The sequence below is a fragment of the Camelus dromedarius genome, chromosome 11, assembly GCF_036321535.1.
Source record: "Camelus dromedarius isolate mCamDro1 chromosome 11, mCamDro1.pat, whole genome shotgun sequence".
NCBI classification, from domain to species: Eukaryota; Metazoa; Chordata; class Mammalia; order Artiodactyla; family Camelidae; genus Camelus; species Camelus dromedarius.
This window is the reverse complement of record NC_087446.1, coordinates 7,724,416-7,740,468: the sequence shown is the minus strand read 5'-3', so window position 1 is coordinate 7,740,468 and position 16,053 is coordinate 7,724,416. Positions and strand designations below refer to the sequence as shown.

Below are 16,053 nucleotides of genomic sequence, written 5' to 3'. Positions count from 1 at the left end.
GCCGAGGAGGTTGGGTGTGATTACTAGGGATAGAGGCGGGGAGGATGGGTCTGGGGGATGGGTTTGCAGGGCCACCTGAGTGGATTGGCCAGGGCCACCACCTAGGCACCCAGAGGGTGTGGAGCACAGAGCAGAAGGTCCTGCAGACCTGACATCCCCGTTTTGTGGGCAGGGGTCCAGGTCTCCGGGAGAGGCAGGAGCTGCCCCAGCTCGCACAGTGTAGTGGAGGCAGGGCCAGGCCCAGGGCTTTTCCAGTCACGTGTTCCATCAGTGACTGCTGACCTCAACTACGCAGCAGGCTGTAGCTATGCAAGATACAAAATCCCTGCCTCACGGGGTTTATAGTTCAGTGTTTCGTGCCTGTGTTGCGGGGGTGCAGGAGGAGACATGATAAACCAAAATAAATGAATGAAAAGTATAGTCTAGCCGATAGTGAGACCTGCCAGGGAAGGGGTGTGGGGGGAGCAGGGTGCTGGCAGCTCAGGTCGAGGGGCAGGGAAGGCAGGGAAGTGTGAAGCAGGTGGGTGTGGGGAAGAGCTTTCCAGGGAGCAGCTGGAGCATCGGTTGGGGTGGGGTAGCGGAGTGGCGTGGGGGCAGAAGGAGCCATGTGAGCAAGGGAGAGGGTGGTAAGAAGTGAGGTCCCAGAGGGATGGGCTGGGGCCCAAGGTCTCTCACTCCCAGCGAGCCCCCAGCCTCTTGGGCTGGGGGCCAGGGTCTGACCTGGGTCTGAGCAGGATGATGCTGGCTACCCACTGAGAACAGGGGAGTGGGGTGGGGGCAGGGCGCTCAGTTGAAGTTCACTCAGAAGCCCAGACAGGTGATGGTGGGGCAGAGGGAGAAGCAGTGGGATACTGGATGCGTTCTGAGTGAATTTCTGGGGGACCGGAGGGGCCCGCGTGTCACCGGGAAGGGTGGGCTGCGGGAGCAGCGGGGCTGGGGGACACTGGGCAGCCCCCCATCCCCTGTGGCTTCCCCATAGGCCACAGGGAGCGACATGTCGCTGGAGGCCAGCCGCAGCAGCTCTGCAGGCAGCCTGCAGACCACGCTGGAGGATAGCCTGACCATGAGCGACAGTCCGCGGCGCGCCCTGGGGCTGCCTGCGCCCACCCCGGGGCCCCACGCTGGCCTGTCGCCCTCGGCCCGCCGCCGCCTGAGCCTGCGGGGCCGGGGCCTGTTCAGCCTGCGCGGGCTGCGGGCGCACCAGCGCAGCCACAGCAGCGGGGGCTCCACCAGCCCGGGCTGCACCCAGCACGATTCCATGGACCCCTCGGACGAGGAGGGTGTGGGCGGCCGGGCCGGCGGGGGCGGCGGGGGCGCGGGCAGCGAGCACTCGGAGACCCTCAGCAGCCTCTCGCTCACCTCCCTCTTCGGGCCGCCGCCCCCGCCGCCCGGGCTCCCACCCGCCCGCCGGTTCAGCAGCACCAGCAGCCTGGCCGCCGCCCCGGGCCGCCCCCGCGCCGCCGCCCGGCCCCGCGGCCTGGCCCGCAGCCCCTCCTGGGCCGCCGATCGCTGCAAGGACCCGCCGCGCCAGGCCGAGCCGGCCGCCAGCCGGGGCCCCTTGGCGCCGGAGCCGCAGCCGCCGCCGGGGGAGCCGCAGCTCGGAGACGCGGCGAGCCAGGGGAAGAGATGAGGGCCGCCGGGCCCAACGCCGCCGCCGCCGCCGCCGCCCTCCGCCCGCCCGCCCCGTCTCACCTTCTTTACCTCAGGAGCCAGGGGGCAGACAGCAATACTTTGTCCACGACCTGGGCACCGCGCCGCGGGCCAGCGCCAGGCCGCCGCCGGGGCGGGTGGAGCAGGGTCCCGGTGCCCGAGGCTCAGATGGCCCAGTGTGGTCCTGCCCGTGCATATAAGTATATACATATGCATATACATAGAGAGAGACAGACATATATATATATATATTTATTTTTTTTACTGAGAGCTTATGACTTCCAGAAAGTGCTAAAGTTGGGGAGTGTGGGTCAGAGCCCAGGTAGGGCTTTTGCCTGATGCTTGAGATCCAGGCCAGACCCACTCCAGGACAGATGGTCCTGCTGGGGCATTGGCAGCCTTGATTTCTGGTGTCTCCCCCAGGGTTGAGCGTAGCTTGGAGAGGGCTCTCAGGTCTCTGAGGGTCCTGTGGCTGGGGAGACTGGCCCAGAAGAAGAGGTGGAATTCAGGGTGCATTTTTTTCCTTTAAAGAAGAAACGCTGCTAAGATCCCGCCCCTCCACATGTCGGGGTGTCTGTCTTGTTCCTGACCGTCTAGTTGTTGTGAACAGTCTTTTGTAGATGCCCCAGAGCACACAAACTCTCTTAGTCAACCAGTTAGATGTCTTTCTTAGAAAAACCAGGGGTGAGTAGTTGTATTTTTTAGGGCAGGGGTCGGGGTGGAGCAGGGCTCCATGGCTGGGCAGAGGGCTTGGCCTCAGGTGAGGTCCCAGCCCCAGTGGCTTTGCCCCAAGGAGGCTGAGAGCAGCAAGGCTGCAGGCGAGAGAGGAAAGGCTGAGGGCACTGAGCAGATGAGATGCTTGGAAGTCAAGGGAACCTGCCTGCTCTGGGCCGGTCGAGCTGTCCAGGGGGCTCCTGGGCTTCAGTCAGTGGCATGGTTACTTATTGCCTTTTACCCCCAGCTGGACCCTGAGCCACAGCTGTTTCAGGAGGTTACTCCCAACCCACTGTCCCCTGAGCAATTCTGCCTCGCACCCCCGCCCCCATGGATTTCAGGGTAAAGGAGATCTGACAGGACTGAAAGCTGGGGTGGGGGTACCTGCCTGGGCCCTGGGACCAGCCCCGATCCCAGCACCTTCACATGCCCATCTGAAGACCCACATTCTCCCTCCTCCTCCGCTGCCTGTCTCTGGGTCTCTGTTTCATCCTCCCTCCCCCCACCGCCACTTTCCCAAAGCTGCAGTGCTTCCCAAATAGGTTCACAGATGGGTATCTTTTATTTAAATAGTTATGCATTTATTTCAGTATTTATTAGGAAAAAACCAATACATTGAATCCGTGATTTTGCAGACATACTGCTTAGGTCAAGGCGAGTGAATGGACTTGGAGTCAGTTTGAGGAAGAGGGCTGAGGGCGTGGTGGTAGTGGGGTCTGCTGACACGCAGAGGTCGTGGAGTGGGAAAGGCCGCAGGTCAGGGCTTTGTGCTTCAGCAATAACCGGGCCCTTCGCCTATGTGAGATCTTCTTAATGGCTTCAGCTGGTTGCCGCTGAGGGGCCCTTGTCCTTGTTCCCAAAACCTGACCTTAAAGAACGTGGGGGCGGGGTGTGGTGTGCTTGACAGGCTCCTTGTGTTTTCGGGGTGGCGTAGAGACCCCTGGGGCCTGGGCACCGTGCAAAGGGAGGAGGTAATGAGGGACACAAGCTTCATGGCCTGCAAAGCCTTTTCCCAAGAGCTGGTGAGTGGTCGGGAAAGGGTTATCAGGCCCACTTTACATGTGAGGGAACCTCGGCCAGATAGGTGAAGGGCCACCCCAAGGTCCCCCAGGGCCCGGGCAGCAGAGGCTGAGGCACCGTGGGAGGCCAGCACTGATTTCCTAGAATGTGAAACAGCGACTCCACGTTTCACAGCAGGTGGATTCAGAAAGCACAGCCCAGCTGCAGGCCTCTGCTGGGGCGGGGAGCTGGGCAGACTTGGAGGTCAGACCCGGATTTGCCCCGAGCCTCTCTCTGGAGTCTCCCTCTCCTCACAGGCAGAAGGGCAGAGGGTGGGGTCACTGTGAGGACATACAAGGTGATGCCCAGATGCTGTGCTTCCTCCCAGGAGGGCAACCTCCAGGGTGAGGGGTGGGCTGGGCCAGGGGTCATGTTCCTTCCCACCCCCAGTGGCCCCTGGGCTCCCTGGGGAGGCTGGGCCCACGTTCCAAGCTGCCTGCTCCAGAGGGCCTTGCGCTGGGCTCCCCTGCTGTGCTGATTGTTTCTTCTCTGGGGCACTTGTCTGCGGGAAGAAGAGGGCACAGGCAGCTTGCCTGGCTCTGCCTCGCCCGCCCTCCCTGCACCATGTCGCCCCGAGCAGTCGCAGGTGGAGCGAGACAGCACACGTAAGCTGCACACAGCAGCGTGTTCCTGGAGTGATGTGTGTGCAAGGGCCCAAAAGATGGCCAGTGGGATCTGGGGGGACCATATGGAGGGTGGGTTGGGGTTCAATGGGATGGCGTCTGACACTGGTCAGCAGCTTCCATTTTCTGGGCTTGAGTGTCATCTGTTTACTCTGCACAGCGGCCCTAAGCTGTGTGCACTGCTGCTCCATGCACAGACCAGGGAAGTGGCTATCCTGGTGTCACCGGTTGTAAGTGGCTGGGCCAGGAACACATCCTGGGCATGTCTGACACAAAGCCATCCTTTTACCCTGAACTGTGTGACCCCAGGACAAGCAGACACATAGGAAGTGTGGTCCAAGCAAAGGGACTGGCCTGAATGATTTTGCAAGGGCTGAACAGAGCAGGGTGTGTCTGGAGGTGGGAATAGCTGAGCACAGAAGAGAGCTTTGCCTGGGGAGTTGTGGAGATAGAGATGGAGCTGGTTCCCAGAGGGTCTCAAATGGTGATCCCAGGAGCATGGTCTTGTTCCTATGAGCAATAGGAGATGGAGGACCAGGGAGGCTGTGATTGGCTGGCCAGGACAAGCCAAAAAGGTTAAGGGTTGGGGGAATGGCCCCTCTGCCCTCCCTGATCCTGTGGCCTGCCCATCACAAAAGCACAAACTTACCCTAACCCACATGGCCTGGCCCTGGGGAGAGTGGGGACCCAGGTGCTGGACCCAAGCTGTTTGCAGACCTCTACAGAGTGGTGGCTGGTGGACACCTCAAGGCCTGTACAGAGGGACCCAAGACAGATAGGACATGGCCTACCCCGGCCAAACCCTTTTCCTGTCCCCTGCCTGGCCTTCTCCTGCACCAGGCAGCCCCCTAAAGGAGGACAAAATGTGCACAGTATCAGCCTGTCTGCCTGTCTTCCCCCCAGATCCTCCCCCCGGAGCTTTCTGTTTCCAGGGCCACCTCTGGCCCCCTTTGCTGCGCTGTGTAAGGGCTTGGGGTCTTAGAAGCTGCTGTTTAGCCCAGATACACATACTCTTTTTGTCTTTGTGCAATAATCAGTGTTCCTGGCAGACCTGGGCCAAGCTGGGGTCTGGGGAGGAGGCAGAGGCCGCCGCCTCCTGGAAGCCCTCGGCCCAGCCCTGCTGCCGTGACTTTCACACTCCCAGTCACTGTACAGTTTCTACGGTGTGAATAAACTTCCCTCCTAGCTGCTGATGGCACTGGTACCTGCTGGCCCAGATGGCCTGGGATAGAGAAACCAAGTGGCAGCCGCCACCAGTGTTGTTTTGAATAAAACCCAGAAGCCTATTTCAGAATTTCTCCACGTGTCTGTGCTGTTCTTTCCCCAATGGGGCGGGTGTTGATCTGCAGGGGCTTCCCAGGCAGTGGGGTGGTGATGTGTTCATCTTGTCCAGGTTGTGGTGTCTGGGGTGTCTGGGACCTAGAGACACTCACGGAAGGGTCCCCTCATGGCTGGGGTATTGTGGCCTGCTGGGCTGAGGAGGAAGCAGACCTGGTCTCACACTCTGGTTCTGTAGATAGGATGCTGGACCTGGGTGAGAGGGTCACAAGGGAGTAGTAGTCTGTTCACCTTTGGCACTGTTTCCTGAAATCATACTATGGATATTATCAGGACTCTTGGCTGCAAAGGACAAAAACCCAACTCAAATGAGTTTAAGAATAAAAGAAAGAATCAGAAGAGAGGAAAGTAAGGGAGGAAGGAAAGAGAGAAACAAGAAGGAATAACCTAGTGGCTCAAGTAGCAAAAAGCCCAGAGGTATGTAGGCTTCAGGTACAGCTGGATCAAGGGCTCCAACTATGTCACTAGAATGCAGTTTCTCTTCACCTCTTGGCCCTGCTCCCTTCTGTGTTTGCTTTTCTCCTCTCCTAGTGGCCACCAGCAGCTCAGGCTTCAGGCCTGTCTGCCCATGCCCAGATAAAGGAGAGCTTCTCTCCCTGACAATCTGGCAAAGTTCATGGACTCTCATCGGTTTACTGGGGTACATGCCATGCTCTGATTGGCCAGGTCGGAACTCTGGGATCTGGGGATGGAGGTGACCTGCACCATGGCCTGAGAGCAGGAACAGGAGAAACTGCCAAGCAGAACAGTTGTGCACTTGTTGGAAGGAGGGGGTGAAGGCTGGGTGTGCAGCAAAACCTGGGGTGCCTCCCCTCGGGCTCAGCCCCCTGTGGCTTTGTCCCTGGGAAGGGCGCTCTCATTGCTGCCCTTCAGATGAGGCAAGGGGCCCAGAGAGGTCCAGAGACTGGTCACCGGGTTGTCAACAGGCTGTGGGAGCAGAATAGCCAAGCTGGTGGCTAGAGGGCCTCCCACCAGCCTCATCTGGGCCTCCCATCCCCCTCATATGTGCTCTCTGCCTTCCTCAGGGACTGACCGAGGCCTTGGCATGGCTGGGGCAGATCATTGTCCCCCAACACCTGTCCCTACCTGGAAACCTGGGCCCTAGCCTCGACCTCTCCCTCACTAGGGATCCGGGGCCTGAATGGGCTCACCTCAGGCTTACTTCCCTCCCGCTCCCCAACCCAAGCTCCTCCTCATCCAAACATCTTCATCCCCTCCCAGGTCTCCCTGCTGACCCCCAGGGACACAACCTGTGGTCCCCACAGCTCACCCCACTGGGCCCTTTAGAGGCGACTGTCAGTAGGACCATCCCTCCTTCTGGGACTCTCTCCTTCCTCCCAGCCCCCAGCCTCTCCCTGCCTCCTTGTTCTCAGAGGACACTTGGAGCCAAGCCCGTCCTCGTCACCCTTTCCAGGCCTCGTCAGCCTCTCACTCTGTGGACCACCCATGCACTGCCAACCCCATGCTATCTCCAACCCTTCAGGTCTCAGCTCAAGTGCCACTTCTTCCAGGAAGCCTTCCTGACTGACCCATGTCTTGGTCCCACAGCTTCAACTTCTCCCTCCACACCAACTCTTCCTCCTGATGTCATTGTCTGTTTCCTGAGTTCCCATCACGTGAATCAGTTGGAAGACAGCGACCATAGTCCCTCTTCCCAGCCCAGAGCCTGCTGCCCGGCTGAGCCTCAGGAAATGTCAGCTACATGTCTATGTTTTGGAAGCAGAAGGAATTTTTAAGACAAACTAAGCTCTTCCCTCATTTCTCTATGGCAGGAAACAGAGAGGTGGCATGGTGTGCACTGTGTCACACAAGGAGGTGGAGCCAGGGGTGACTGTGACCCGCACTGCCCCTTCACGGCTGCCGTGGAGCTAGCGTCCTACTCTCCCACTGAGGACCCTGGGCCCCTGGGGAGCAGGGCCAAGCTTTGTTTTCCTCTCCCTTACCCGTTAATGGATTAAAAGCAAGTTGCTGCCAAGGAGAGAGACTGACTTAAAAAAAAAAAACCAAGAACATTTTAAGAGAATGAAGAACTTGAGCCATCAGCACTTTTTATTTAGACCTGAATTCATGAATTTTAACAAAATAAACACTGGCATGTTAGGTATTAATATATGTACGATTATGCAAAACCACTATTATAGCTGTAATGAAAATTACATTCTGACTCGGAGGTGGCGTTCCAGGAGGGCGGCGTCCTCTGGCTTCTAGCACTGTGACCTCAGATTGCCGTTGCCATGGTAACGGGGCTTCCATGGGAATCTGTGGACAGGAGGCTGGTCCTGTGGGAGGGGTGGCCAGCAGGCCCGGGCTGGGCTAGTGCAGTCCAGCAGGCCCCACACCCAGGCGAGACCCGGGCAGCTGTGTCCCCTGGGCAGCCCTGAGCCTCACAGGAGAAGGGACAAGTCACCAGTGGGAGGGGTGCAGTGGGCAAAACCAAGTGCACAACGCCCCCACGTTACTCACATCCTCTCATTCCTCTCCCTGGTGGCCCCTCCCTTTCATCTTTCAGTGGATATTTGTTGAGCACCTACTGTGTCCTAGGGTACAGCAGCGACAGGTCCCTGCATCTCAGGGTGAGAGACAGAAAATAAACAGCAAACAGACACACAGATGCAGTTGTTTTAGAGCCTGCAAGTGCTGGGAAGGCTGTGGGCCAGGTGACAAGGCAGAGAGTGACTGAAGACCCTTCCACCCTGGAGGGTCAGAGAGGCCTCTCTGGGGAGGAGTCGTTTGCAGCAGGGCCTGGGGGACAAGAGGTAGACAGCCACGCAAAGGCACCGGTGACCCCCCAGAGAGGAGGGCTGACAGAAAAAGTTCATGATGCATGGTTAACTTTGAATTTCAGATAAACCACAAATAATTTTTTAGCATATGCAGGTCCCACACAATATTTTGGGCCTACTTACACTATAAAGTTAACTGTGGTTTGTCTGAAGTTCAGATTCTTATTTGCTAAACGTGCCACACCTATCGGAGAGTGGAGGTGACTTGCCCAGGTCTTGAGCAGCAGAGCTGAGTCCACACCCTGGTGGCAATCTCCCCGCCAGTCTCTCCCCTGCAAACTGTTCTCACTCTGAGCCCTCTGAGCCGGCCTCTGCCTGCCCTACCCTGTTCTGTGGCTCCCTGCATGGAGGCCAGCAAGGCCTGGTGCTCTGGTCCTTGCTCACCGACCAGTGTGACAGCCCGACCACCTCCCGGCCTATCACTTGATAGATGCTCCCCAGCCTTCAAGCCCCACCTTGGGTGTCACTGCCTTGAGAAACCTTCCTGCAACTCTAGGTGGTCCCCACTCTCTGAAGACTATCAGCTCTTCACTTAAAAAAACAGTTAGTCATTTTTTAATTGTGGTAAAATATTTATGTATATTTTAAAATAATTTACCACTTTAACCATTTTTAAATGTACAATTCAGTGGCATAAACATTCACAGTGTTGTGCAACCATCACCACCATCCATCTCCAGAATTCTTCATTATCCCATGGAAACTGTGCCCATTAAGCCCCAACTCCCCTTCCCCTCCTCCCAGCCCCTGGGAACCACCATCTACTTCTGTCTCTACTCCAGGTAGCTCGTACAAGTGGCATCATAAGTACTTGTCCTCCTGTGACTGGCTTCTTTCACTGAGCATAATGTCTTCGAGGTTCCTCTGTGTCAGAATTTCCTTCCTTTTTAAAGGCTGAATAATATTCCATTGTACGGATACACCGCATTTTGTATATTCGCGGCTGGACACCTGGATTGTCTCCACCTTTGACTGCTGTGAACCATGCAGCTGTGAATGTGGCTGCACACGTATCTTTCCATTCTCTTGGGCACAAACCCAGGAGTGGAATTTCTGCATCGTATGGTCACTCTGTGTTACACTCTTTTTGGAAACTGCTGCACTGTTTCCCACAGCAGCTGAACAATTTTACTGCCACCTCCACATCTCACTTTTAGAGTAATATTTGGATATATTATCTGTAGATTTTGGCCTCTCTCTTTCCCCTTCCTGTTCCCTCTCCTCTTTTTAGCACACTCCTGCCTCCGTGCCTCAGGGGAGGTGTGTGGCTTAGCTCAGGGCTGCTCAAGACTTCCTCACTTGTTCTTCCAAAACCCAAAGGAGAACTTGGAGAGTGTGGGGAGGGGGCAGGAGGCAGGGAGGGGAGGGTGGGGCTGCCCAGCTCCCACAGCCGAGGGTCCTGAGCTCTGCTCCAGGCGGGACTGGGGTCTGACCCCAAGAGGGGTGGACGTGTGGAGCTCCTGGCCCACCAAAGCCCCCAGGGCTACTGGAAGGAGTCAAGGGCCATAGTCTAAGGGCTCAAGCCCTTGTGGCCCACAGGCTCAGGGGAGGGGATCCATCCATCTCAAAGGCCCAGACAATGTGTAGGCAAACCCCTGGGTAGGGATGGCCCCCAAGAACACAGAAGTAGCATCTCTAGCCTCTCTGAGCTCCTGGGCCGAGATGCCTCCTTCCACACCTGTTGCACTGACACGTCCATCTGTCCGTCGTGTGTGCGTTTGCAGTGCCTACCCGGCTGTGCCCCCCACCAGGGGGTCTTGTCTGCTCTCCCGCCCAGCTGCCTGGGGACCCTGTGTCCCACCTGGGCCAGCCTGGTGGCTCCTCAGGTCACCTTATCTTTGATCCAGATGCAAGCACCTCAAGGATGAGGCTTTTGAATTTCCCCTGGGAGATGTGGGGCGCGGGAAGGTTCCCCTGGGTGCTGTACCAACACCCGGTTCATTCCATTTCAGCCCGTTAGCTTTCAACTTCCAGCCTCACATCCTCGTCCCTCTGTCTTCTCTGCCGCTCACTCCTTCCCTCTCCATCTCTCTCTGTGTCTCTGTCCGTCTGTCTCTCTCTGTCCATCTCTTCTTCCATCTCTGTCTCTCTGCCTCAGCCTATCTCCCTCCATCTCTGGTTCTCTGCTGATTTTCTGACCATTTCCCAGTCATATTTACAATAACAGAAAGCACATCGCAGGCCAAGCCCCCATCCCGGGCCCTCTGCGCTCACAGCCCCAGAGGGAGGGTGCCGTGGTTTCCATGTGGTTGAGGGTTGAGTCACAGCCTGGACCTGATTCTGTGCTCCCTTCTCCTCATACGGTGCATTTTGCATGCACTCCTGCTGCTGGTATCTTGGGAGTAGGGAAGGGCATTCAGGTCAGGGTCTCTGTCCTGCCCCCTGAGTGACCATGGCCCAGGGTCACACTTCTTGGGCAAAACAGGGGACAGCCTGCTGTGCTGGTGCTGCACGTGGCCAGCACTCTCCCTGAGGAAAGGCCGCACCAGGACTCGTCAGCTAAACGCAGACCTGGGGGAAGCTTCTCACCCCCACCCCAGAGCACCCAGCGCTGCATGCTCCCCAAATGGGAGTCACACAGCACCTTCTTGGGAGGATGGGAGAGCAAAGGTCAGGACCTCAGGGCCCCAGTCAGCTTTGGGCCAGGGCCCAGGCCCCCTGCAATCACAGGGAGGGGCATCTTCCCACCCAGGAGGCCAAGCCAAGGGAGATAAGCACTGTCACGGTGGTCATCCCCCGAAGCCAGAGGGGCATTTGGAGAGAGAGAGCGGCCAGGAGGACTGTCCCTCGGGGTCTCGCCTCAGTGCTGGCATGGCAGCTTGTCAAATGCTTCTCAGTGATCCTGCCTCCTGGTATCCAGGCCCTTGTAGAGTCCCCTCCCCTTGAGTGTAGACTGGACCTACTGACTTCCTTCTAATGAACAAAATGTGGCAAAAATGATGGGATGTCACTTCTGAGAGCAGGCAGCAAAAAGTCTCTGGTTTCCATCATGCTCACCTTCTCTTGCCCCCTCACCTACTTGCTCTGATGGAAACCAGCTGCCACGTCTACTTGAGGCCCACATGACAAGGGACTGGAAGAAGGTTCCCTAAGGCCAACATCCAGGGAGGACTGGGCCCCAAGTCCAACAACCCCCACTGCACTGATTCTGCTGACACCCACTCAGGTGAGCTTGGCACCCACTCAGGTGAGCTTGGAAGCAGACCTCCCTCGGTCGAACCTGGAGATGAGACTGCAGCCCCAGCCAGCATGTAGATTGCAGCCTTAGGGGACCCCACAAGCTGGAGGGTCCAGTTAAGCCATGTCCTGGTTCCCAGATGATAGAAACTGTGAAGTCACAGGTGTTGTTGTTTCAAGCTGCTAGATTTTGGGGTAATTTGTTATGCAGCCACAGATAACTGATACAAGTACATACTATACTGCGTTTCAAAGCCATGTCCTGTATTTTGTGAAATTCTACAATAGGAAGATTAACCTATGGTGGAAGAAAATCAGAACAGTGTTTGCGTCCTGGGAGTAGGGGCAGGACTGCCTGAAAAGAGGCATGAGGAAACTTTTTGGGATGATATTAACATCCTTTATTCTGACAGTAGTTTGTGTTACACATTTATATGCATTTTTCAAAGTTCAGCAAATGACTATCAAGTTTCATGCATTTCATTGTATGTAAATATCACCTCCAAAACAGTAAATGCTGATGTGTTTAAGGGGAATTGGACTGATGTCATCGATTTACTTCAAGATGCATCAAAAAATAAGATGGATTGATGGATGGATTTGATAAGGCAAGTATTATGAAATGTCAATGGGAGAATTCTACTGCTAATAGCATATGAGTGTTCCTAAAAATTCTTTCAACTTTGCTGTGTGTTTGAAATTCTCATAATAAAATGTTGAAAAAAATCACTCATTTAGCAAATACAGAGTGCTTAATGGGAGAAAATTAGAATAAAAGCATTGAGGTCTGGATAGTAATTCTAATCAAGGTTTATTATATTAGGCACCTGATGAGGCTCTTGCACATGTGTTATCTCATTTCATCCTTGGGGCCAGTGCACAGGAAGAGGTGATGGTTCCCAGTTTACCGATGAGGACACTGAGTCCAGGGGACTCACTTAATCAAGGTCATGAAGCCAGGGAGCAGCAGACCTGGAAGTTCCCTGGGTTCGAGTGCTCAGAAGGGTTGAGCTGCATCAGTCTAGGGGTGTCATGTCCCTCTGTGCCTCAGTTTTCCAGCCTCTGAAGTGGAGATGCAAACTGTCGAGTGAATAGATCAGGTAACAGTGGCTACATTTCTTGAAGGCGGCTCCGCACAGGCTCCGTGTTTTAGCTGCGAGAAGTGGCGGGAAAGCACTGAGACCCTCCAGTGTGTGAACTTCACCTCTGTGGCCCTGCTTCCTCCACCAGGGTTGGCGCACGGGAGGTGGCTCGGGACAGGGAGGTGCGTCCCCTTCTGGGCTTGTCCTCCCTGAGAGGCTGGCCTCCTTTCCTTTGCAGCACCTGGGCCCAGCTGGGGGTCCCTGGGGCCTCCTGCGTGGTTGGATCCTGCACAGGACATGACTTGTGGAGGTCAGGACGCCTCCTGGCCCCTGGGCTCCATGGGGCCCTCACCCAGTCCTTCCCTTCATGAGGAAGGAGGCTGCTCAGTCCACCCGCAGCCCAGGCCTGAGAGGACGCCTCCGAGCCCCTGCTTCTGAAAGTATCAAGGGGCCCAGGAAACAGCCCTCAAATGCTTGTGAGGGCCGTGTTTTGTGCAGTTAGGAGAAGGAAGAGAGGGAACAGCTCAGGACTCTCATGCCTGGGGCTTTGCCCACGCCCCGCTCCACGTGAAATCCCTCCTGGTCACTTGAGGCACCTTCTCTGACCCCCTCAAACCCTCACACCCCCCAAATTGTGTTAGTTGTTCCAGGTCCCATGTCCCAACAAGCTTCTGCGGGCAGGATAGAGGGAGGGACGAGAGGTGGGACTGGGGGCCTGGGCGCAGAGGGACGGCTGCTGGTTGAGCACGTCCAGTGCGGCCTTTCACCCGCAGCTCAGCCTGGTGAAGTGGGGATTCTTATTCCCACTTCTGTGGACAAGGAGATGGAGGCTCAGAGAGATGAGTGACCAGTCCTGGGCCCGCCACCAGTCGGGGGCAGCGCCAGGACCCTGGCCGGACCAGCCAATACTGCGGTCTGTGTTATTTCCGGCTGGCTCCACAGGGTTTAAGATGTGAGTGAAAAGGCTGTCCTGCCCAGATGGATGTGGGCTTCTGAGTATTCTCAGCAGCTAATTACTGGGCTCTCCTGTGCTCACAGCTTCCCCACTGCTCTTTAACCCTAAAACCCCAGAGGCTCAACTCTCAGGTGGGGTGACCGGAGGAGGGCAGTGCAGAAGAAGAAGCAATTTTTCTCTGGAGTGCAGGGCAGTGACCTATCGTGGTCAGAGGGCTGGACCGGGCTGTGGGAAATGAGGGGCTTTGACAAGGATGCCCTGGGCCACCGGTCGCCCTTTGCACCCCATTCCCAGGGGTCCTTCTTCTGCAGCAATGGATGGAGCGGGGCCGTGACCTCAGCCCCCAGCGCGGGCCCCTCTTCCCTCTGGAATTTATGACGTCTGGAGAACGGGACGGGAGGAGAGTAGATGATGGCCTTTTAAGTGGAACTTCTTTTCCCAAGGGCCTGCCCCCCCTGCGGCCACGGAGTTAATGCAGAGTGGGCACAGTCCGGGGACTCCATTTCCCGAGGTGGGTTTGCAGCCCCCGTGCAGCCGAGCGGGCTCCTCTGCCAGCCAGGCTCTTCCTGGAGCGAGGCCAGGCCGGGTGCCCCTGCCCTCACCACCTCCCGTCCCTGCAGCTCTTCTGGGCGTGAGGTCAGCTCCGACATTTTATTTTAGTGGGTGGGAGTCAGGCCCAGGATGGGAGTGGGGGGCAGAGACAACATTCCAGAACAAAGGGCAGAATCCTCAGCCTGTCTCTCGAGGCTTTTCCCAGACTGGGCCACGTTCCCTGAACCTCCACCTGGGATCAGCCACGACCTCCTCTGGGCTCCCGAGGCCGTCCCCTCTGGCCCTGTGCCCCGGGATGTGTCAGGGTGGGTGTCCTATGTGAGTCTGAGTCCCCTGAGACCGCGCAGGAGCCGAGAGACTGGGCGGCCCCGCCGTGCTGGGTGCACAGGAAGCTCTCAAGGCCGTGGTTTGGTCGAGGAGGCTGAGCGGCAGGTTGGAGAGAGAGAAGGGAATGGTGAGGCTTAGTTTAAGAAATCAGCCCACGTGCCTGTGGGGACTGGCAAATCCCAAATCCGTAGGGCAGGCTGGAGACTCAGGCAGAACCCCTATGTTCTTCTTGAGACACGGCCCCTTTTTCTCTGGAAAGCCTGTTTTTCGCTCTTAAGCCGGACTGATTGGCCTGCCCACCGCACGGAGGGCAGGGCGCCCTCCTTCACTCAAAGTCAACGGATCATAAATGTTAATCACACCCACAAGGTACCTTCAGAGTGACGTCAGATAGCGTTTGACACCACAGCCCAGCCAGGTTGACACATGAAGTCGACATCACAACTGGGTGGAATACGCTTGCCTGTAGCACGTTCGCCACACTGTGTCACCACACGGCGTCCTCGCTGGCTGGCGGGCTAAGGACACAGCTCTTACTGCGCAGCTGGGAGGGCGGGGGTGGACGTGTGGGTCAGCTCCCAGCACGGGGACCTTCCCTGTCCCTCCAGGCTGTGACCCATCAAAGGTGGGGGTCTGGAAGCCCATCCTCTGGGCTGATTTGTCACTGCAGACCCTGTCCTGTCTCCAGCCGCCTGTGGTAGCTCTCATCGCTGAGAGAAGTCTGCTGTGACTACAGACTGTGGCCTCCTGAGGACATGTTTGCAGCCTGAGGACTCCAGAGACCAGCAAGCAAGGTGTCGTTCAGGCTGTGGAGATGAGGCTTTCCTGCACAGGGCAGCTTGGAAGTCCTGTCAGCTCTGGGCCACCTGCCCACCTCTGAGCGTGCCTGGACCCCTCCCTGCCAGGCGGGCTGCACTGCCCTCTGGAGTCCCATGTGCTTGGACTGGGGCCAGACGTGCCTGGTACTCTGTCTCCAGCTCAGTGGACCCTGGGATCCCTGGGTCAGGTGCTGCCCAACAGGCCTGGAACCTCGGTCTGCAGGGGCCGTTGCCTGAGTCAGCACAGCCCCTTGGTCCACTGAGACCCTCAACCCCTCGTCTTGGGCTTGCCTGTTTCTGCGTCTGTGACCCAATACCCAGGAGCTCCTCAAGAGCAGGGTGACGCCTGAGTGGTCTGGGGATTCGGTGGCCCGTGTGGGGCCTGGCTCAGAGCAGCGACAAGGCAGGGATGGGAAGGGGGATCTTTCTCAGACCATCATCTCGATGGCAATTCCAGCGAGCCCCTCGGGCTCTGTGACCCGTGGTCCTGCCTCCTGAGAGCCAGGCTGGATAAAAACCCCTTAAAGTCACCTGCCACCATTATACACGTCATACTAAATCGTGCAATAATTCTGAGTGAGACTTTAATCCTGGCAGTATGGTAGGCCCACAGACTAGTTAAATAACACCAGCTGCTATAGCAGGTAAACCCTGAAGTTCCAGTGACTTTTTCCTGCTCATCTCACATCTGGAACGGTAGGCAGTTCCCCTTCAAGCAGTGATCAGGGATGTAGGCGCATAAACCTTGTGGCTCTGCCATCTTCCCCTGTGGATCGTGTGGGAGGTTTTCATGGGCCTCACCTGGAAATGGTCCCACCGGGCATATAACCATGCTTAGCTGGGAATGTGGTCTAGGTGTGAGCCCCAAAGGAAGCAATGGTTCAGTGAATAGTAAGATCTGTTCTGCTACAGTCAGATCTTCAAGGTGAGGGGGGGGAGCACTTGCACTACATAAACACTGAAAAATACAGGCTC

At 56.9% G+C, this 16,053-nt stretch overlaps 1 protein-coding gene across 3 annotated transcripts in view; it reads left to right on the top strand.

The window, feature by feature from the left end:
* The window catches only part of CACNA1I (calcium voltage-gated channel subunit alpha1 I), a 107,124-nt gene extending 105,494 nt beyond the window's left edge, over positions 1-1,630 (top strand). For all 3 annotated transcript variants that reach the window (XM_064491430.1, XM_064491429.1, XM_064491431.1), the window contains one exon: positions 980-1,630. In XM_064491430.1, the coding sequence (XP_064347500.1) occupies positions 980-1,630 (651 nt within the window). The remainder of the gene's footprint in view (positions 1-979) is intronic.
* The last annotated feature ends 14,423 nt before the right edge of the window (positions 1,631-16,053 follow it).